This window comes from Ruditapes philippinarum, unplaced genomic scaffold, assembly GCF_026571515.1.
Source record: "Ruditapes philippinarum isolate M1 unplaced genomic scaffold, ASM2657151v2 ctg3282_1_1_1_1, whole genome shotgun sequence".
Lineage (NCBI taxonomy): Eukaryota > Metazoa > Mollusca > Bivalvia > Venerida > Veneridae > Ruditapes > Ruditapes philippinarum.
Window position 1 is genome coordinate 28,368 of NW_026856960.1, and position 22,189 is coordinate 50,556.

At 33.1% G+C, this 22,189-nt stretch overlaps 2 protein-coding genes across 2 annotated transcripts in view; one reads left to right on the forward strand and one right to left on the reverse strand.

Annotated features, from left to right (window-relative positions):
* LOC132748264 (uncharacterized) overlaps window positions 1-22,189 on the reverse strand; it is a 48,451-nt gene extending 26,262 nt beyond the window's left edge. The window contains exons 1-2 of the mRNA XM_060737836.1: window positions 22,077-22,189; window positions 19,731-19,844 (exon numbers count right to left, since the gene is read on the reverse strand). Coding sequence (XP_060593819.1) covers window positions 19,731-19,844; window positions 22,077-22,151 — 189 coding nt within the window. The 5' untranslated portion in view covers window positions 22,152-22,189. The remainder of the gene's footprint in view (window positions 1-19,730; window positions 19,845-22,076) is intronic.
* Window positions 7,320-9,671, forward strand: LOC132748261 (melanocortin receptor 5-like). The gene has a single exon (XM_060737833.1). It carries the CDS (start codon window positions 7,420-7,422, stop codon window positions 8,458-8,460), a length of 1,041 nt encoding a protein of 346 aa, XP_060593816.1. The 5' UTR covers window positions 7,320-7,419; the 3' UTR covers window positions 8,461-9,671.

A 22,189-nucleotide genomic window follows, 5' to 3' on the forward strand; every position in this document is an offset into this window, starting at 1 on the left:
CCTTTAAACTCCAAGTTTGTGAAAGAAACATTAAGTATTTCTGATGGATATCATAAAATACTGATTTTCTTAACATTATAATTCCGCCTGTTATAAGCGGGACTTCGGGACTTTAGAAAGTCTGTCAATAAAACATCCATTAAGGATTTTTTATTCAGTTGACAATGCTTCAGCAAACATTTAATAGACAATATTTTATAAACAATGATATGTATAATGTATTATTCATATACCAGGCATTTTGGATGTGTTCTTTGCAGTCTGAAATTATATCCCTAAATAATAGATTATATATCAATAAATAATAATATTTACTTACGTTAAACCTCTTTTAAAGGGACTCCACTGAGGATTTTTAACATGGCAAGTCAGGAAATATTTATTCCAGATTATTGTACTATATGAGATGTAGGTTTGGACCAATTAATTGTTGTGCAAAATTTCAGACCATTGACACTCACTCCATTTTCTGAGAATGATTATGACAATTGTGAAAAATGACCCATAATTGAAAAGCATTTAAAAGCTTTTAGTTTTAAATTATGTTACCGTGTAAAAATCGTAAAAAAATATTATTCTGCCCCCACTTCAAAGATTAGAGGGGGTATATTGCTTCGTATTTGTCAGTCCGTCGGTCAGTAGACCAAATGGTTTCCAAGTGATAACTAAAGAACCCTTAGGCCTAGGAACTTCAAACTTGGTATGGTGATTAGTCATGACCAGCAGATGACCCCTATTGATTTTGGGGTCAAAGTCACATTGACCTTGAAGGTAAAAACAGTTTCCGATCAATAACTAAAGAACGCTTAGGCCTAGGAACTTCAAACTTGGTATGGTGATTGGTCATAACCAGCAGATGACCCCTATTGATTTTGGGGTCAAAGGTCAAGGTCACATTGACGTTGAAGGTAAAAACAGTTTCCGATCAATAACAAAAGAACGCTTAGGCCTAGGAACTTCAAACTTGGTATGGTGATTGGTCATAAACAGCAGATGACCCCTATTGATTTTGGGGTCAAGGGGTCAAATTTCAAGGTCACCTTGACATTGTAGGTAAAAACAGTTTCCGATCAATAACTAAAGAACGCTTAAGCCTAGGAACTTCAAACTTAGTATGGTGATTGGTCATGACCAGCAGATGACACCTATTGATTTTGGGGTCAAGGGGTCAAAGGTCAAGGTCACATTGACCTTGTAGGTAAAAACGGTTTCCGATTAATAGCTAAAGAACGCTTAGGCCTAGGAACTTCAAACTTGGTATGGTGATTGGTCATGACCTGCAGATGACCCCTATTGATTTTGGAGTCAAGGGGTCAATGTCATATTGACCTTGTACTTAATGACGGTTTCTGACAATAACTCAACAACTCAAGTTGCCTTGGTTGATATTTTTATATTTAATTAAAAATGCTTTTGGTACACACATTTGAAGGTCTTATGTAATATAACAACTTGGCTGTCATTAATGAGGCCTACATGATTCATAAAATTTATGCAAATATTATTTGGTAAGATTTGTAATAACTTAAATTGCTGCACATCACAATAATTATTACCTTGACTAGTCAAAAGTCAAGGTCACATTGACCATGTAGGTAAAAACAGTTTCTGATCAATTAACTAAAAACGCTTAGGCCTAGGAACTTCAAACTTTGTATGATGATTGGTCGTGACCAGCAGATGACCCCTATTGAGTTTTGGGTCAAGGGGTCAAAGGTTAAGGTCATGACCAGTAGATACTTGATAACCCTTATTAATTGTTTGTTCACTGGGTCAGAAGTCATGCATTAAATAACCTGATCACATGACTAATTGGCTGCCGATAGGGGGCATACATGTTTTACAAACATATCTTGTTTAAATTCAATTCATAGGATTATTCTGTAAAATTATATAATCTTTACATTTCTGTTTGAAGTGCTACAGTTGATTTATGTAAGAAATTCAATTTCTATGTAATAAGACTTTTGTCAACGTGAGCCAGCGGAGTTCCTTTAAAGAAAAAAAAAATCAATGTGCTTTCATATTGTATACAGTCCCGAAGTGTTAATGAATTATTTTAAAATGTAAATAAATAAAATTGTCTGTTGACTAATAATTCATTGTAACAAATAGTCAGTTTTATTAGTTTTGTGTGTTTGTTGTTATTTTTTCCCCATCCTTAATTCAATTCAGTGTGTAACCGAAGTTTCATATGATCATGTTTATTACAGTAGTTGTAAGCCAAGATGTAAACAAGAGCACCGCTAGGCGGACCATTATATGCCCGAAGTGATTTTTTTTTTTAATAAAGATGAAGCATTTGTAAGACTTGGGAGTAAAATAAAGTATTACCTCCTTCAAATAACAATCCTCCTTTGAAGTTTCAATATTGTGGTCCAAATGGAACTTAAAGTTATGCCCGGGCAGAAACTATTTTCAATTCTAAGGTAAAAGTGACCTTGACCTTTGACCTTGTGACCCCAAAATCATTAGGGGTCTTCTACCCAATATGGACAATGATACTATGAAGTTTAAACACAGGAGGCCAAATGATACTTAAGTTATATTCCGAAAACTGTTTTCAGTTTTAAGGTAATAGTGACCTTGACCTTGTGACCCCAAATCAATAGGGGTCTTCTTCCCAATATGGACAATCATCCTATGAAGTTTGAATATTGTGGACTAAATTTAACTTAAGTTATGCTCAAGAAACTGTTTTCAATTTCTAACTAATAGTGACCTTTGACCTTGTGAATCCAAAATCAATAGGGGTCTTCTACCCAATATGGACAATCATCCTATGAAGTTTGAACACTGTGGGCCAAATAGAACTTAAGTTATGCTCAAGAAACTGTTTTCAGTTCTAAGGTAATAGTGACCTTGACCTTTGACCTTGTGACCCCAAAATCAATAGGGGTCTTCTACCCAATATGGACAATCATCCTATAAAGTTTGATCAATGTGGGCCAAATGGAACTTAAGTTATGCTCTGGAAACTGTTTTCAGTTTTAAGGTCATAGTGACCTTGACCTTTGACCTTGTGACCCCAAAATCAATAGGGGTCTTCTACCCAATATGGAAAATCATCTTATGAAGTTTGAACACTGTGGGCCAAATGGAACTTAAGTTATGCTCCGGAAACTATTTTCAGTTTTAAGGTCATGGTGACCTTGACCTTTGACCTTGTGACCCCAAAATCAATAGGGGTCTTCTACCCCATATGGACAAGTATCCTATGAAGTTTGAACACTGTAGGCCAAATGGAACTTAAGTTATGCTCTGGAAACTGTTTTCAGTTTTAAGGTCATGGTGACCTTGACCTTTGACCTTATGACCCCAAAATCAATAGGGGTCTTCTACCCAATATGGAAAATCATCCTATGAAGTTTAAATATTGTGGGCAAAATGGAACTTAAGTTATGCTCCAGAAACCAAATTGCTAACAGACGGATGGACAGACGACGGGCGGGCGGACGGACGGACGGACAGATGGACGCCAGGGGGTATAACATAATATGTCCGAAATTCTTTTGGGCATATAATAAAGAAACCAAAAAATGACAGATTAACTGTGAGTTTGTAGCGTTAATTTATTATAATTGTTTGCTTTAACCTTTTCCCTTATACAAGCGAGTTTTGACGGCTTTTTGCCCTCCCCCCCTTTTGAGGCCTCAAACAGTGAAAAAATGCCCTATTTTGACCCCAAACACTGTGTTTTGTTTAAGAAGTGTTGTTAAAAAAAGTGACCACTTTTTCGACGCCGTCCCCTATCAAAATATTACATCAGGGGGTTGCCAGAAGGAGGATGTGACCCCTTCTGTTTGGGGGGTTTGAAGGGGGGCGGAGTTCCCCTCATAGCCAAGGAAATTTTGGACATGTGACAGGCTAAAAATGGCCTCTAGTCCATCTTAGGGTAACTAGTAACCGACGCTGAAAGGCCCATTACTCTATCTCAATTCATTGAGAAGTTGCAGCACTTTGAAATCAGTTTTGATGGAAAAAAACAATGCAAAATAGTGATTTTTGGCAATTTTGAGATGTCCCCCCATTGCCATTGGTAACAGGAAATTTACCATTGAGCATGCTATGGGGTAGTCAACATTTGTGCCAAGTTTCATTAGAATTTAAGCATTTTTCATAGTTTCATAGCAGTTTGAACTTGTTACAGGAGGCTTTTCAATGAAAACGGCCATTTTTCGCAATATGCTCATGGGGTAAAAGGTTAAAATGCGGTCCCTACATCGTGATTCTTAATTGGCATGCTGATTTTATACATATAATAAGGCTACTTTGCTTTCAATGAGCAAAAGCCTCTTGATATGATAGCCAAATCCCCTCAAAAGAAAATGGCATTTAATTTAGTATAAAAATGATGGGGTAACAAATTTCCAACTTTTAAAACTTATTTGTTTCTTTGGTTTTTAAATGCCAATTAATTTAACATATTTTTGATCATAGCCAGAAAGTCACTGGCCACCTTAAATACTGGAGTTCCTGGATAATTTACCAGTTAATTAACAAATTTCTCTGCAAGTGATTGACTTAACTTATCCAACACAATTTCTGAAACAGTGGTGAGAGATAAATGACAATGAATCAATGGTAAAGATTAAATGCCCATGGATCAATGTTCAAGATTAAATGCCATGAATCAATGTTCAATATTAAATGCCCATGAATCAATGTTCAAGATCAAATGCCCATGAATCAAGGTTCAAGATTAACTGTCATGAATCAATGTTCAAGATTAAATGCCGATGAATCAATGTTCAAGATTAAATGCCCATGAATCAATGTTCAAGATTAAATGCAGATGAATCAATGTTCAAGATTAAATGCCCATGAATCAATCTGTGGTCGAGGGGTAAGAGTCGATGACTTCTAATCCAGTTACCTTTCTGGCGTGGGTTCGATCCTCGGGAGATGCTTTGGTAGTTTAGCACGGAGGAAGGTAGTTTAGTACTGGTGTAACTCTCCAGGAACAATGGTTAGGAAAGTACCCGCCTATATGACCGAAAAACTGTTGGAAAAAGGCGTAAAATGAAACAAACAAACAAACAATGTTCAAGATTAAATACCCATGAATCAATGTTCAATATTAAATGCCCTTGAATCAATGTTCAAGATTAAATGTCATGAATCAATGTTCAAGATTACATGTCATGAATCAATGTTCAAGATTAAATGCCCATGAATCAATGTTCAAGATTAAATGCCCATTAATCAATGTTCAAGATTAAATGTCATGAATCAATGTTCAAGATTAAATGCCCATGAATTAAAGTCCATGATTAAATGCCAATGAATCAATGTTCAAGGTTAAATGCCCAAGATAAAAATGCCATTGCCCATGAATCAATGTTGCCCCCATGAATCAATGTTCAAGATAAAATGCCCATTGATCTATGTTCAAGATTTAATGTCATGAATCAATGTCCAAGATTAGATGCCCATGAATCAATGCTCAAAATTAAAAACCCATGAATTAATGTTCAAGATTAAATGCCTATGAATCAATGTTCAAGATTAAATGCCCAAGATAAAAAATGCCATTGCCCATGAATCAATGTTGCCCCCATGAATCAATGTTCAAGATAAAATGCCCATGAATCAAGGTTCAAGATTAAATGCCCATGAATCAATGTTCAAGATAAAATGCCAATTAATCAATGTTAAAGATCAAAATGCCACGGATCAATGTTCAAGATTAAATGCATATGAATCAATGTTCAAAATTAAATGCAGTGTCATGAATCAATATTCAATATCAAATGCCCATGAATCAATGTTCGAGATTAAATGTCAAGAATCAATGTTCAAGATCAAATGTCACAGAGAAACAAGCAATTTAATATCAAAATATATTGCAAGCAATACAAAAGTTCCCTACCGGATAGAACCCCACAAGAAGTTAGAAAGTCAATTGTCATGTCAGCATTCTGAAGGAGCCAATTCTAAATCATGAGAAGAAGAAAAACAATTACACATTTGTTGTAAAAGTTATTTTCCCATGTGTAAGATTAAAGAATTATTTATTTGTCATCATAATACAATTATTGCAAATAATCATCTGTGAATGAGAAGAACGCAGTTAATGTATCTTTTAGATTATAGGAGCCAAATTTAATTGCAATAATATACTCAATTACTTTAAATAAGCCTTAAAGACATGTTACTTTTTTGTGCTAAATTTAAATTGATATTTATGAAGAATTTCTGTATTTAAGATTTTCAAAATCTTTTTTATTATAATCAATTTTTTTGGTTTGGTTTTATGACACATCAACACAGTTTACGTCATAATTTTGTCACTGAAACAGGAAAGATGATTATGGCTAACCTTGGGTGTTAAAAAAACTTAAAGCAATACCAAAGGTCAAAAGCCAGCTGTGACACCTGCTGGAGCTATTCAGAGATGCATAGACTCCAGTATTCAAAACCCATTCTAAGTTGCTTCTTACAAAATCATGCTGGGTTAAATGATTAGGTGGCTGCAATTCTGATGATTAAACTCACAACCCCCTATGCCAAAAGGGGCTTATTGTAATGAACTAAATACCTTAAATATTTACAATGCCATAAGACAAAATTTCTTATAACAGATTAAATATTGAAAAACTTATGGTCATTTTGCTATACATGTATTTAAGTGAGGGGTTTTTGTCCATCTATTGAGAAGCTATTTGTCATTTGTCTTTTTAGTGTGGAGGATTTTGTTTATTCATTTAAAAGCTCTTGGTCATTTTGCTGCATTTGTTCCAAGAACTTTTCTTTTGTCCATCCATAATGGGGCTTTTTCATCTTTTTTTTTACTATTGGTCTAGGGTACTTTTGTCCATTCATCTAGGAATTTTAACAATTTTTTAAAACATAAAAATCAAACAGGGGCTTTGCCTTAAAGCCTTAGGTTTTTCACTTAAAAAAATACAATAATCTAGAAACAAAATTGTAACACAAATACCTGTAAATCATGCTATTAATAGGACTTGTAACAGTACATTTGTCTCTTGATTTAACAATATGCCATTTTAAAGTGAACATTTCCTATCATTTCAGGCAATTTAAAAAAAAAAACTTGGACTATCAAAGGAACAGCAATACAGTAAAACCAGAAGGTATTATCAATGGAACAACTGACATTTAAATAAGAAACAGCTGAAGATTAATATAGCATAGGCATTTATCATGGAAACGGAGACATTTAAAAGAGGCACTTATCACACTCGCGACACACACCGCTGAACCGAGAACATTAGCAGGTAAATCAATGGAACAGCTGCCTTTACATACGGGCAAGTATTATCAATGGAACAGCTGACATTTAACATTGCAGGCACTATCAATGAAACAGCTGACATTTAAAATAGCAGGCACTATCAATGGAACAGCAAACAATTAAAATAGCAGGCATTATCAATGAAACAACTGACATAACTAATGGAACAGCTAAAATTTGAAACAGCTGGCACTATCAATGGAACAACTGACAGGGGAAACATCAGTGGTAATACAGTGAAAACAATGGAAGGATTGTTTTCAAATCCCATTGAAATGATCTCTTTCATGTTTTCAATACTTGGGATAGTAGCTAATGGAACTGCAATATTTGCAACTGTGAAAGCATCGAACAGCAACAGAACACATTCCAAACTTATCGTAAGTCTGTGCATATCTGACGGTTTGGTTTTGATCGCTATCCCATTAAAGTACATACTTGACACATTTAGAGAAATATTTGAAGACTGCAGGAATTTGTATAAGCCCATCTTGTACATTGCATTAATTGCCACTCAAATAAATCTACTTGGAATGGCTTTAGATCACTATGTTGCCATTATGAGGCCATTACATCACAGAAGACTTTTGTCCAATTTTCGAGGAAATTTTCTTGTGATCGGAATTTGGGCACTTAGCATTACAGCAGGTCTCCTGGAATTCATAATTGGATTATTAATGAAAGCTGGAAGTAATGACAGCAATTCTGTGTGCACGGCAATTTTTATAGATCCGTACGACCTCGAAATTTTCATTATAAGTTTTATTTTTGTCGTCTTGCTAATCATCGTTATAATTTACACCAGAATTTACATTCGCCTAAAAAGCCCAGAGGGGCTTATTGGAATTCCTAAGCAACAAACAACTAAAGCTTTGGTGACTACAATACTTCTAATTGGAACATTTACAGTCTGTTGGGCGCCGATGGGAATTTTCCAAATCTATATGAACTTTTTATTAAAAACTAATGTGCAGTACTTGATCGAACATTTGCAGGATTTACTCCTCGTTAATGGAATTCTGCTTCTCGTACTTCAGATGAATTCACTCATCGATCCTCTTATATATGCCATACGACTTCCTCAGGTGCGGAAAGGCTGTCACACATTTTTTGGTGCGAAAAAATCACGACAGGAAGTTTCATTACCGCTAAGCCCTCTACCAGATAGCATAAATCAGTGCACTATTCTTATGAGTGACTAATGATCACTAGCATTTCTGTAAATATTAATTAACATAACTGTCAGCATACAAATTTAACTCATTGACTGTAATGTAAGTAATTTATTACACGTCGATCCCAATCCTTTTATCACCCTGGACTAATCATCACTGCCATTGTTGTAAATATTACCTAACCTAGCTGACAGAATACAAAACTCACCATAATGAAGTAAATTATGACATGTTCGTCTCCTCCTTTCACTGCCCTTAATATGTCTTATCCAATTTTCGGTACCTTAACCAGGTGGCCCATGAGTGTGGCTAGGTCATGGGTATTGTTCTGTGAACGTCGCCTTGTTAATCTTTGTTCTCATTTATTTTTATAATGAAGTATTATAAATTAACTATTGCCATACTAATTAATTTGCCAAATAGTTGACAGGATTATTTATGTGAATTAGTTAAAAAATGCCCGCGGGCATAAAACGTCTTTTTCTACGCCGTTGTTAGGAAGTTAAAGTTGTTTAAATCGCCAAGAAATAGTGGATATCAACAGCAGACAGACGATGTTCAATGCACACAATGCCGGGGGACCACACAACGAAGCTTTGTAACTCTTTACAATTAGATGATCTAAAACCTTCGAGATAATGCTTCTATGACATTATAATTTATTACTCATTTACAGTCAATCTGATCGTAAATTCTGATTCTGTTTCCTAAATCGTACAATCATGCTGAAAAAATTATTTCCTCTTTACAGCTTTATACTCAAGATTATAACATTATTTTAACTTATCCACATCTTAAGAAGATTCCTGAGATATTTTAAGAATTTATGTAATTTAGGATCACAATATTTCAAGACATTATGAGCTTAATTCTACAAAAATCTACAGAAATCCTATTAATTTGAATCATCTAGATATTTTCGTTTAATCTTGTTTATTTTTTACATCCATGACATTTTTCACAGAATAAACTGACATAATTTACAAATTTTGTATAATGGAATCACCCTGGTTTGAATTTTGAACAGTTCATTAGTAGTTTAAGGAAATTTAGAATCAATAATTTTTATGCTAATTAAATGTCTTAAATGGACTTGTCCATCTTTCAATGCTGCCAAGCATGCTAAGAGTTGAAAAATTTAAATTTAGTTGCCAAAAGTATTAAATGGCCCCATGGGAAGAACCTATTGCTGGCTCTGGCTCAAATAATATTATTTTCATCAACTCGTTCAACAAATTTAGTATTAAACTTACATGAATTTATTAAATTTAATAATCATATCTGTCACATACCAAAAATAAAGCCCGTTTAATGTGAAAAAGAACCTTTTGAAGCGCTTTTAGTATAACGCTAACATTTAGCGTGTCTTAACGCTTATAATGTTTATAATTATATTAACAGAATGACATCAAGTCAAAATATACGCAAGGCCGTGCAGACACCACATTTTCACATAGTTGTAAAAGCGGCATGGGTTATGTGACAAAATAGCACATGTAGCTAAAAATATAGAGAATGTTTATGTCTTAAGTTTGTAGCCAAAAAAAGAACTATTGACTGATTGAGTATGGCCTGAAAGGGCTTCAAAAGATTACTGTTTTTATATGTCTGAATAAAGCGAACAATCACATCCGCCAACCTATTGTAAACATGAAAGAAACCCTTCCAAATAGCAATTGTTGTCAAGTGAAAAGACCTCAAGTTGTGATTGCAGGACATAGATTAACACTTGTAATATTTATGGGCAATCAGTTGGTCATATTTCAATAAAACTGTTGGCATGGCAATCCCACATCAGAGACTTTTCATTTTTCCCTATTTTGATGAAAAATATCCCAAATATCCGAACTTTTGAACATAATTATGTTATATTTGAATTGAAAAAAATAAGATGAAAATTAAATATGACTATTAATATTGACCTTTATAATGCATTAGGATCATTCTGGTTTTTTATTATTTTCCTTTACTAAGATTTGGATGTGAGATATTTTTTTATTTAGGTGTTATGACTACAAAACATTAAACTGGGTAACAAAACTACCAAAAGGACATGATGAAAACATACATACAGGTTAGGTTGTTCATGGGCAACCTTCTTTAGACCATTACCCTGCTGGCAGCATTAATGAATCTACCCGTGCAACCAGTGCAAACCAAGATCAGAAAAGACATGATGTCGTCAGATGATGGTCTGCACTGTCATTCAGTATTCAGTCAGTACTTAAATTTTTACCTAAACTAGAACTCCGCGAGTCGGATGTGTCGCCTTGTGAACAATGTAGTTTAGGGGAAATGGCCAGGACAAAAATAAAATATGAAAAATAACAAAGGGCAATAACTAAAAAAATAATTAGTGCAGAGCAGCAGTTTCTGTACCCTGCACTTCTTATCAATAAGATCTATCATTCTATGATGTTTCAAGTCCATAGCTTTCATACTTGAGGAGAAATGACCAGGACAAAAATAAAGTAAGAAAATCAACAAAGGGCAATAACTCAAAATAAGAAATGAGGGGTATCAGTTCTTATGCACTGCACTTCTTTTTAATGAGATCTATCATCCTATGAAGTTTCAAGTCCATAACTTTTATACTTTCGGAGAAATGGCCTGGACAAAAATTAAGTATGAAAATTAACAAAGGGGCCATAACTCAAAAATTAAGAAATGCAGAGTACCGATTCTTGTGCACTGCACTTTTTAATAATGAGATCTTATCATCCTTGAAGTTTCAAGTCCATAGCTTTTATAGCTAAAGGAGAAATGGCCCGGACAAAATTAAAGTATGAAAATAAAACAAAAGGGCAATAACTCAAAAAATAAGAAATGCAGAGTACCAGTTCTTGTGCAACTGCACTTCTTCTTAATGAGACCTATCATCCTATGAAGTTTCATGTCCATGGCTTTTATACATTAGGAGAAATGGCCCGGACAAAAATAAAGTATGAAAATTAACAAAGGGCCATAACTCAAAAATTAGGAAGTGCAGAGTACTGGTTCTTGTGCACTGCACTTCTTAATAATGAGATCTATCATCCTATGAAGTTTCAAGTCCATAGCTTTTTTAGTTGAAGAGAAATGGCCCGGACAAAATTAAAGTATGAAAATTAACAAAGGGCAATAACTCAAAAAATAAGAACTGCAGAGTACTGGTCCTTGTGCACTGCACTTCGGGTTATTGAAAGAAGCATGCATACCAAGTTTGAAGTCAATCAGACTTATAGTGACCTATGAAGTTTCAAGTCCATAGCTTTTTTAGTTGAAGAGAAATGGCCCGGACAAAATTAAAGTATGAAAATTAACAAAGGGCAATAACTCAAAAAATAAGAACTGCAGAGTACTGGTCCTTGTGCACTGCACTTCGGGTTATTGAAAGAAGCATGCATACCAAGTTTGAAGTCAATCAGACTTATAGTGACTGAGTTATGCTCCGGACAAGCTTTAGGGGACGCCGACAACGACGCCGACAACGACGCCGACAACGACGCCGACACAGACGCCGCCGCCGACACCGCCGACAAAAGTAACCCCTATATGTCACCTTTTGAAGGCGACACAATTATATAAGGTAACAATTTACATAACAGCACGCCTCCATATTCTTCTAATTTTCATGAAAATTTTGAAAATGTATTTAAAAGTAAAATATTGTGAAGTAACTAAAAGAAAGCAAATTACAAAAAGCACTCACAACACCATAAAAAAACCCAAAAAAACGAGCTGACACGCAAGTGACGAATGCCCTCATGTAAGTGACGAATGCCCCGAAAAGGTATATATGCTTGCAGGTATTGTAAAAAGAGAATAGAATGAAAGTAACGGATTGCTTAATATTATTCTTGTGAAATGAATTGGTATTTATAGCAAACATAACACCTTTGGAGAAGGGATTTGATTGCAACACATCATCTTTTAATGTGGTACACATTTATGCCAAATTATTTTAAAATCCTTCAATGCATGACAATGCTACAGTTTGAAAACTAATGTGTACCTTCAAACTCTTCTTATAAGCATAAGTACCTTCAAACTATTAGAGTGACCTTGACCTTGGAGGTCTTACACACAACATGTCATCTTGATGTGGTTGACATTTGTGCCAAGTTATTTTAAAACTCTTCAATGCATGACATTTATAGTCCTGGACACAAATATGTGTACCTATAATCTCTAATTGTGATAGCGTGAACCTTCAAAATATAATTGAGACCTTGACCTTTGAAGAAAGGATGTGGTTCTTTGAAGCTACACAACATTGTCATGTGATAGATATTTGTGCCAAGTTATTTCAAAATCCCTTGATGCATGACAAAGTTACAGTCTGCACATGATTGTTGTGTAAATAAGGATTCACGGACAGACAGACCGACATGAGCCTTAGCTGGACACAACATCTTGATGTGGTAGACATTTGTTCCTAGTTATTAAAGCATGACAAAAGTACAGTCTGGACATAAATGTGTATCTTCAAACTCTTCTCGAGAGAAAAATTTCCTTCAAACTAGAAGTGTGACCTTGACCTTGAAGGTAGGGACATGGGTCTTGGAGATGACACATCTTCTTGATGTGGTAGCCATTTATGCTTAGTTATTCTAAAATCCTTCCATGCATGACAAAGTTACAGGAAAGACATGAATGTGTGTACTTTAAGCTCTAACTGTGATAAAGTAAACTTCAAAATGGAAGTGTGACCTTGACCTTTGAGGTAGGGACAAGATTCTTGAAGGCTACACATTGTCTTGATGTGGTAAATATGTATGCCATGTTATTCTAAAATCTTTTCATGCATGACAAAGTTACAGCCTGGAAACAATTGTGTGTACCAATTAACTCTACTAAGTGCGGTAATGGGAAACTTTAAAATGTTAGTGTGACCTTGACATTTGAGGTAGTGATTTAATTCTTGGACGCTACACCTCGTCTTGATTTATTTATTTTAAAATCCTTTGGTGCATGAAAAAGTTACAGTCCTGACACAAATGTGTGTACCTATTAACAAAAATTGTGATAATGTGAAACATCAAAATGTTAGTGTGACCTCATGAAACTCAAACTGTTATAGCAAAAAATCTAAAAGCAGTCGCTGCAACTCGGTGCCCTGCAAGAGGAATTTTAGTATATCAAAATAAACTTATACAGGAAAATACATACAAATACTGTATGATTTAGATTGCAAAGATCAGAAAATTACCACAGAAATTGCAGCCTTTTGATTTTTACTGGTGTCTTGATGGACTATGTAAAACTTCTTCTAAATTCAGCTTAATACAAAAAATTTAAGGGGAAGTCTTTTAAATTGTAATGTCAAAAAGAAAGCAAGAGAGTCATGATGGTCCTAATATCGCTCACCTGACAATGAAGGCTCAATCCCCTTTTATTTGGGCTGTGTGACCTAGTTCAATATTGACCTAGAAATCGTCAAAACAACCTTTCTGACCAATTTTCAGGATAATTCTACTTAAACAGTAGCCCAAGAATGTTAGCAAGTTATCAATATTTGGTATGTGTTACCTAGTTTTTGACCCCGAGATGACAATATTCAAACCTGACCTAGAAATCATCAAAACAACCTTCCTGACCAATTTCCAGGATATTTGGACTTAAAAAGTAGCCCCTAGAGTGTAAACAAGTTTTTTCCTTACTTAAGTTTCCTTTTATTATCTCCCCAAACAGTTCTTCATATATTCTACTCAAATTTAACATAAAGATATATCATAAGAATATGCTGATCAAGTTCTAATTAGGTCATGGTCTGATGACTACTGATATAGTGAACTTTTGAACAAAAAGGAAAGAAATTTTTAGCTCCTGTAGCCTAGTTTTTGACCAGAGATGACCAATATTTAAACTTGACCTAGAAATCATCAAAACCTTTTTGACCAAATTTAAGGATATTTGGACTGAAACAGAAGCCCCTAGAGTGTTTTTCTAAAGGTTTTTCTATATTTGGGCTGTGTGACCTAGTTTTTGATCCTAGATGACCTATATTCAAATATGTCCTAGAAATCATCAAAACAATGTTCCTAGCAAATTTCAAGAATATTTGGATCAAAACTGCAGCCACTACAGTGTTAACATTTAGAGTTTTCTATTTTTAGTTTCTGTGACCTAGTTTTTGACCAGAGATTACCCATTTTTGAACTTGACCAACAAATCTTCAAAAAAAAAAAACCTTCCTGATTAAAGCTGCAGCCACTAGTGTTCGCAATATTTTTCTATTTTTAGCTCCTGTGACCTAGTTTTTAACCCAAGATGACCCATATTTAAACTGTAATGACCTGTATTTCATTGCTACAAACATTCTGACAAAGTTTGATTATGATCCAATAAAGATTGTGTCTGCTAGAGTAATAACAACCCACAATGTTGATGAAGCATGACATACACTGCACGACCACGAAGGCCAGACATAGCCCCATCACTATACCTCACCTTCACCACTTCATGGTCAGGTGAGCTAAAAATGTATATAACAATCCGAAAATTCAAGTTTTTTCTATATTTACAGGATTTATTTTTTATCTTGTGGTATGAAAATTATCATTTTTCACTTGAAGCCACTCATGAAATATTTATTTTCATTCAACTCGATGAAAATAAAATCTTTTATTATATACCTATAAATTTTCTCCTTAAAATACACACCAATAGCTTTATGACACATTACTGCACATTCAGCACAACTTTCTTCTGTTGTTTAACATCTTATATGCTCTATATCCATCATTCAAAAGTTATGAAACACACATGTTTGACATTTCTAAAGAAATATGGAATTCTGAGGCATAATGTGGTGCCATCTCAAATTTCATTTTATTTAGTTTTGCCCATTTTTTCCGCATTAAAAGAGGTCCACTTACGATGTAGGTCTGAAAGCCTTAAGGCATTAAATTTGCAATTATTACTTATATCAACTTTGGTATTTAAAATGGAAAAATCACTTTGTAAAAGATAATTATCAGAAAATTACCCAAAGTGAAGTTGACAAAATTGTAGTTTCTTCTTTCGATCTCAATTAATAGCTTTTCATTTTTGGGTAATTCTTCTTGATTTTAAAGATTAATATATTCTAAAGAAAAAATTTCGGATTGAGGGAAATATTTGAAATTTTTACACACACCTTATTGGTCCAGAACATATTCTCAGATGGTGCACATATTTAGAAAACAATATTTTCCATTCCCATCATCATGCCAAAAAACCCTAATGATGAAGTCGCAATAAGGGCCAATATTCTAGCAGCTTTTTAATGAAATGGCTAGAATTTAGTGTCATACTGGAGGCCTCATGATAATGATCGTGACAATTCATCTGAACACATCTGTGAATGTTTCTTAAATCTTAATTAAAACACCAAGTTTGGTGCATCCGGTATTTTTAAGGGTTTCCATGAATTCTCTCTGTTGATTAAAAACACAACTGAGTTTTTAAGATTTTATAGCTTCAAGAATTTTTGGCTTCACATTAAATATTTCTTGCTAACCAGTATTCCACTCATATAAATAGAGGATATTCAAGTTGTCTTCCATAAATACAAACAGAATATTATGTTGTAGTTAAACTTTCTGGGGCTTTGTATTTCGCTACGAGCAGCCGTAGAAAATTGATATCTCGCGAGACCCAAGGTCGAGCGACATATCAATTTTCCAACGTTGTGAGTAGAAAAATACATAGTGTCAGAAAGCTACTACAACATAATATTCCTTTTTTTATATACCTTTTCGTTTTATTTAGAAAATGAAATGTAGTTGTCAACAAAATAAATTCATTACTGACAGATGAGTATGTTATTCTTGAAAACCGGCCATGCCTTTGATAATTTTGGTTCCCGTTTCCAAATGCAACCTTATACAAAGCTAAGATAGGACCCAATGTCAAAAATAGTCTGTCACTTCCATATATGGTACCGTATTTGTCACTAACATAATACGGAAATTTCTATTCGATGAAAGTTAGAAAGCATAACAATGATACTATATTTACCTATAATTACATGTCTGTCATTCACTTTTATACCGCAGTTTAAATGATTTCTGAGTTAAAAACATGTTCTTTTCAGTGTCTAGATTATAAAAGCCAATTGCATGACTTTTTTCCAGACCATTAGCCAATTCTATTTATGTCATGATTGCTGTATAATGCTACTGTTTCATGTATGTTTTGCGTGAAATTTTCATATTTTCTGGACATTTAATTCATTGGTCAAAATTATTAATTTTTTTTGTAATGAGTATCGATCATTGATTCTTATTATTTTTGATTATTAAATTTTCACATGTAGCTATGCCACTCGTGAAAATATTGCACCTGGTGTCTTCACTCTGAAATATATTTCGATCTTACATGCAAAACAAAAAAGAAACATAACCCTATTTTATGTCAATTTTACAAATGAAAAAGTAAAGTTTTGTTGATGTACTATGCGAACATGTCACAATAAATGTACATTAAGCTTTTTCCCGAAAAACATACAGCAGTGTTGTTGTTTCTTTGGTTTATAGACATTAAGCAATGGTCAATTTATCATTTTTGATAAATCTCCACTGACAATGCGACTACTGGGATTTCCTTACTTACTAAAAATTAGAAATAATATTTTATATAGTAAAAATTTTAAACTGTAATAATATTTAGTAATTGCAACAATTTTATTATATGACATACAATTTAAAATGTACAGATGAAATATTTCCAGTGTTTGACGTTTTAATGTGGCTAGCATGTTATTTGGAGTCACTCAAAAGTACTATGTTACCATTTGGCTATCATTTATACAAACATGATTTTAATATTTTAGGCTGTCTAACACTGGTAATGTTTAATCTTAATATTGGTTTTACCATGTATGATAGTAATAATATTTAGTAATTGCAACAATTTTATTATATGACATACAATTTAAAAAATTGTACAGATGAAATATTTTCCAGTGTTTGACGTTTTAGTGTTAGCTAGCATGTTATTTAGTGTCACTCAAAAGTACTATGTTTACCATTTGGCTATCATTTGTACAAACATGATTTTAATATTTTAAGCTGTCTAAACACTGGTAATGTTTTAATCTTAATATTGGTTTTACCATGTATGATAGTAATAATATTTTAGTAATTGCAACAATTTTATTATATGACATACAATTTAAAATTGTACAGATGAAATATTTCCAGTGTTTGACGTTTTAATGTTAGCTAGCATGCTATTTAGTGTCACTCAAAAGTACTATGTTACCATTTTGGCTATCATTTTGTACAAACATGATTTTAATATTTTAAGCTGTCTAACACTGGTAATGTTTAATCTTAATATTGGTTTTACCATGTATGATATAGTGTTTTAGATGTTTAGTCTCTTATAATTCTTATAGAATGGCTATATACATGTATTTTATATTATATTGTATATAGATGAGACTGGAATAAATAAATAAATATAAATAAAAAATACAATAAAAATAGTTCATATACACATTAACTTTTGTCAAGTTTCCAGGGACATAATGTGTGCCTGGAACATGTTAGGCAATCAAATCCTTACCCTATATAAAGCAGGAATTTTTATTCTTGGCAAAACCAGAAAAAATGACATGTTCTTCCAAAAAATGATTTACAATCAAGAGTATATAGATTCTGTTTTCCCATTAAAATGTAAATGCATTTTTATTATTACATCTTTTGATGAAGGCTGTCTATTTCAATCAGAACAGGCCTACAAATGGCCTTAATAAAAAAATTGAAAAAAAATGTAAGAGAGTGAAACCAGGAAAAAATTAGGGGGGGTGGGAGAAAGGAAAATTTCCAGTAAAAAAAAAGAGAGTATTTTGGAACTTTTTTATATGAATGTTACAACTTTTCTTTTTTCAAATCAATTTTTTCACATATAACAAACTTAACTTGCCCTTCACAGCTGTGGGTTCGAATCCTAACAGGGAGTTTGGATTCTTGTGAGGAAGCTATTCATCTAGCTTGGTGAATGTTGATGGTTCTACTCAGGTGCCTGTTCGTGCCTGAAAAAATGCACCTTAGGTCTTCCTCCACCAGTAAAGCTGGAAGAGCGCCATATAATGACCTATACTGCTATACTGTCTCAGTGAGACATAAACCTCCCTTTCAAAAAAAAAATAATATTGTGCCAAAGTATTAAGACCAGAGAGAGGGGAAGTAAAAGATTATGGATCTGAGAGGGGAAAAAAAACACGAATGGTCCCAAAATCTATCGCACTGGCAACATTTCAATATTAGAGCTGTCCTTGAATCAGTCCAAAGCATATCAATGGTACATCAATAATGGACAACTGATATTGATGATATATCAAGTGTTACATATCTATATTTCACTTTCATACCAAGTTTTACTTAGAGGATATGGAATGAGTGTATGTTCAATACTGAATTTATTGCACAAGTTGAATAAAATCATATTATGCGAGCCTCTGGTGAGCATATTATTTCATTCAACAAGTTCAATAAATTAAGTAAAGAACTTACACAAATTTAATATTCTATTTATCACATACCCCAAAAAAATAAAGACCGTTTAAAGTGAAAAAAAGTTATTTTACATTGACGTGCCTATAGTATAATGCTAGCATTAAGCGCGCCTTTACAGTATGTTTGTAAAATGCTAATGACGTCAAGTCAAAATATATAATCATAGCTGTGCAATACCATTTTTACGGAGTCCCAAAATCGGCAATGGTCTGTGATAAATATCTATATTTCACTTTCATACCTGTTTTCATGATTTCAGTAAAATAATAATTATGTACTGTGCCTAAAAGATTATGACGTGCATTGTTTATAAATGCTCTCTATATATCTTTTTTTCTGACCATCTTTTGTAATCACTGCTATGAAAGATTATTTTCTCTTATGTAATAACAGCATTGTTATAGACATGTCCTTTTAAAACAACACTTGTTACTGTTTATCTTTCGGGTGAAATTTTTGTCATTTCTTGACATTTTATCAATAAGTAAAAAATATGAAGTCTCTTTTTCTGACAATTTTTTGTCACTTATGCTATGAAATATTAAGACAGCATAGTTTAAGCATTGACCTTGTAGCACAGAACTTACTACCATTTTATCTTTCAGATGTATTTTTTGTCATTTCCTAAGAAACTTCATCAATTAGGAAAAATAAAATATTTTTTTCTACCCTGTATCAGCAACTAATTAACAGTGAGAATATATCAATAATACTCTGAATTGTTTCTATAGAAATGGAAGCTCTGATTTTCATTTTGTAGCATCGCCCAACTTCAATCAATTCCGTGCATTGTAAAATTTATACCAGTACCTTAATATCTTGGTGACTAGAATTATTGTCTTGGTTATCATCACTTGATTCAGCAGAATCCAAGACACGCAACCTTTCCTCATCTCCGTCAAAAATAGATTGTAATACTGCTATCTGAAACAAAGATTATAAAATTGTAATTACAAATAAATAGAAAATTTTATATTGTCTCTTGAAATAAAATTCAAATATATGTACCTATTTTTCCATGAAAACTGCACACACACTGGTATACATTAACAGAGAATAAAACATGCTTTTACAAATAAACTCACGCAAGCATGCTTAATATATACATAGAATCTGATGGTTTAACATCTCGTGTTGTTTGTCCTTTAAATGGCACATTTTTTTATGCCTCTGAAAGGAATAATTGTTTGTTCTTCTTTAGAAAGGCCAAACATGAATGTAATAACCTTTATAATAATGGTTTAAGAGCATGATATCATAAACACAGTTACAGATTTTTAACAGTTGTAACACTGTGAATATAAACATACAGAATGTTTTTTAGTTTCATTTTTTTTTTTTTGTTGGGTTTACATTCTACCAACACAGTAGAGGTCATTATGGCAACTTTGGAAAAAAATCTTAGGTGTCCTGCCATGCATTATTTCAGGTGCCCCGGTGTTATTATTATTTCAGGTGCCCCGGTGCCATACATTATTTCAGGCACCGTGCCATGCATTATTTCAGGCACCCTGCCATGCATTATTTCTGGTGCCCTGACATGCATTATTTCAGGCACCCTGCCATGCATTATTTCAGGTGCTCTGCCATGCATGATTTCAAGCACAAACAGTCTAGTAGAACCATTTACAATCTAATGTCCCTACATAGACAGTAACATTGTAACCCTTAATATAAGCATAAAACAGTATCAGTGTCATTGTAATTATCATTTATAGAGAGATATTGTAACATTGTTATGATACATATACTGACTTTAACACTGTTATCAACAGGATTGTCAAAAGTTACATAGACTATAAGCATAGCTATAAAATATAAATTATATCAATAGTTTGAACCTTGTTATCATGAACATAGATTATAACATGAATGATATCATAAACATACATTGTAACTAACAATTTGTTATCATGAAAATCAACAATAACAATTTTATCATTAACACAGACTGTAATATTGTTATCATGACCATAGACTGTAACATTGATATCATTAACATAGAATGTTACATTGTTATCAGGAACACATAATGTAACATTGTATCATGACCATAAACTGTAACATTGATATCATTAACATAGAATGTAACATTTATATTATTACCATAGTCTGTAACATTGTTATCATTAACATAGAATTAACATGACCTTAGAATGTAACATTGTTATCATGATCAAAGACCGTAACATTGTTATCATTAACATTGAATTTACCATTGTTTTCATGAACATAGTTTGTAACATTGTTATCATTAACATAGAATGTAACACTGTTATCATTAACATAGCATGTAACATTGTTATCATGAACATAGAATGTAACATTGTTATCATGATCAAAGACCGTAACATTGTTATCATTAACATTGAATTTACCATTGTTTTCATGAACATAGTTTGTAACATTGTTATCATGAACATAGAATGTAACACTGTTATCATTAACATAGCATGTAACATTGTTATCATGAACATAAAATGTAACATTGTTATCATGAACTTAGAATGTAACATTGGTATCATGAACATAAAATGTAACATTGTTATCATGAACTTAGAATGTTACATTGTTATCATCAACATAGACTGTAACATTGTTTTCATGAACATATATCATAAACATATCCCATTGTTATCAGAAACTTTACCATTGTTATCATGAACGTAGATTGTTACACTGTTATCATGAACATATTACATGTATTGTTATCATTAATTTACAATCAGAAACTTACACTGTAAAATTGTTATCAATGTTTTGTTTTCACTACAGTCCTTCTTTATAATGATAGTATACTGATATACATGTATGCATAGATAAAACATCCAAGGCTTAAGACAGAGAAATATTAACCATTTTACATCAGCAAAATTATTTCTCGGAATAATTCATTTGTCAGCAACACTCTTTTCTAGAGATATTGTCAAGGATAATCTGGAATTCTGCAAATGCGGGAATTTAAAACACCTGTAACCCCTGGGTACAAACAGACTTTTACAATAACCGTAACAACTTGGAAAAAATATATCAATAATATTAAGTGTAACCCATCGATCATTTTATTGTGAATGGTAATGCTTAGTAATTCACCATGTAGCCAAAATGGTAAAAAAAACAAATTGAATTTTTTTAGTTCCAGATTTTATCTATTACCTCTTCATGTTGGGCTTGAATATTTTCCTGGAACTCTGTAAGGTTATGTGTATCAGGAAGGCCCCCTTCAGCCATTGTTGTCCAAACAGTTTTTTCTCTGGCCTAATATGTAC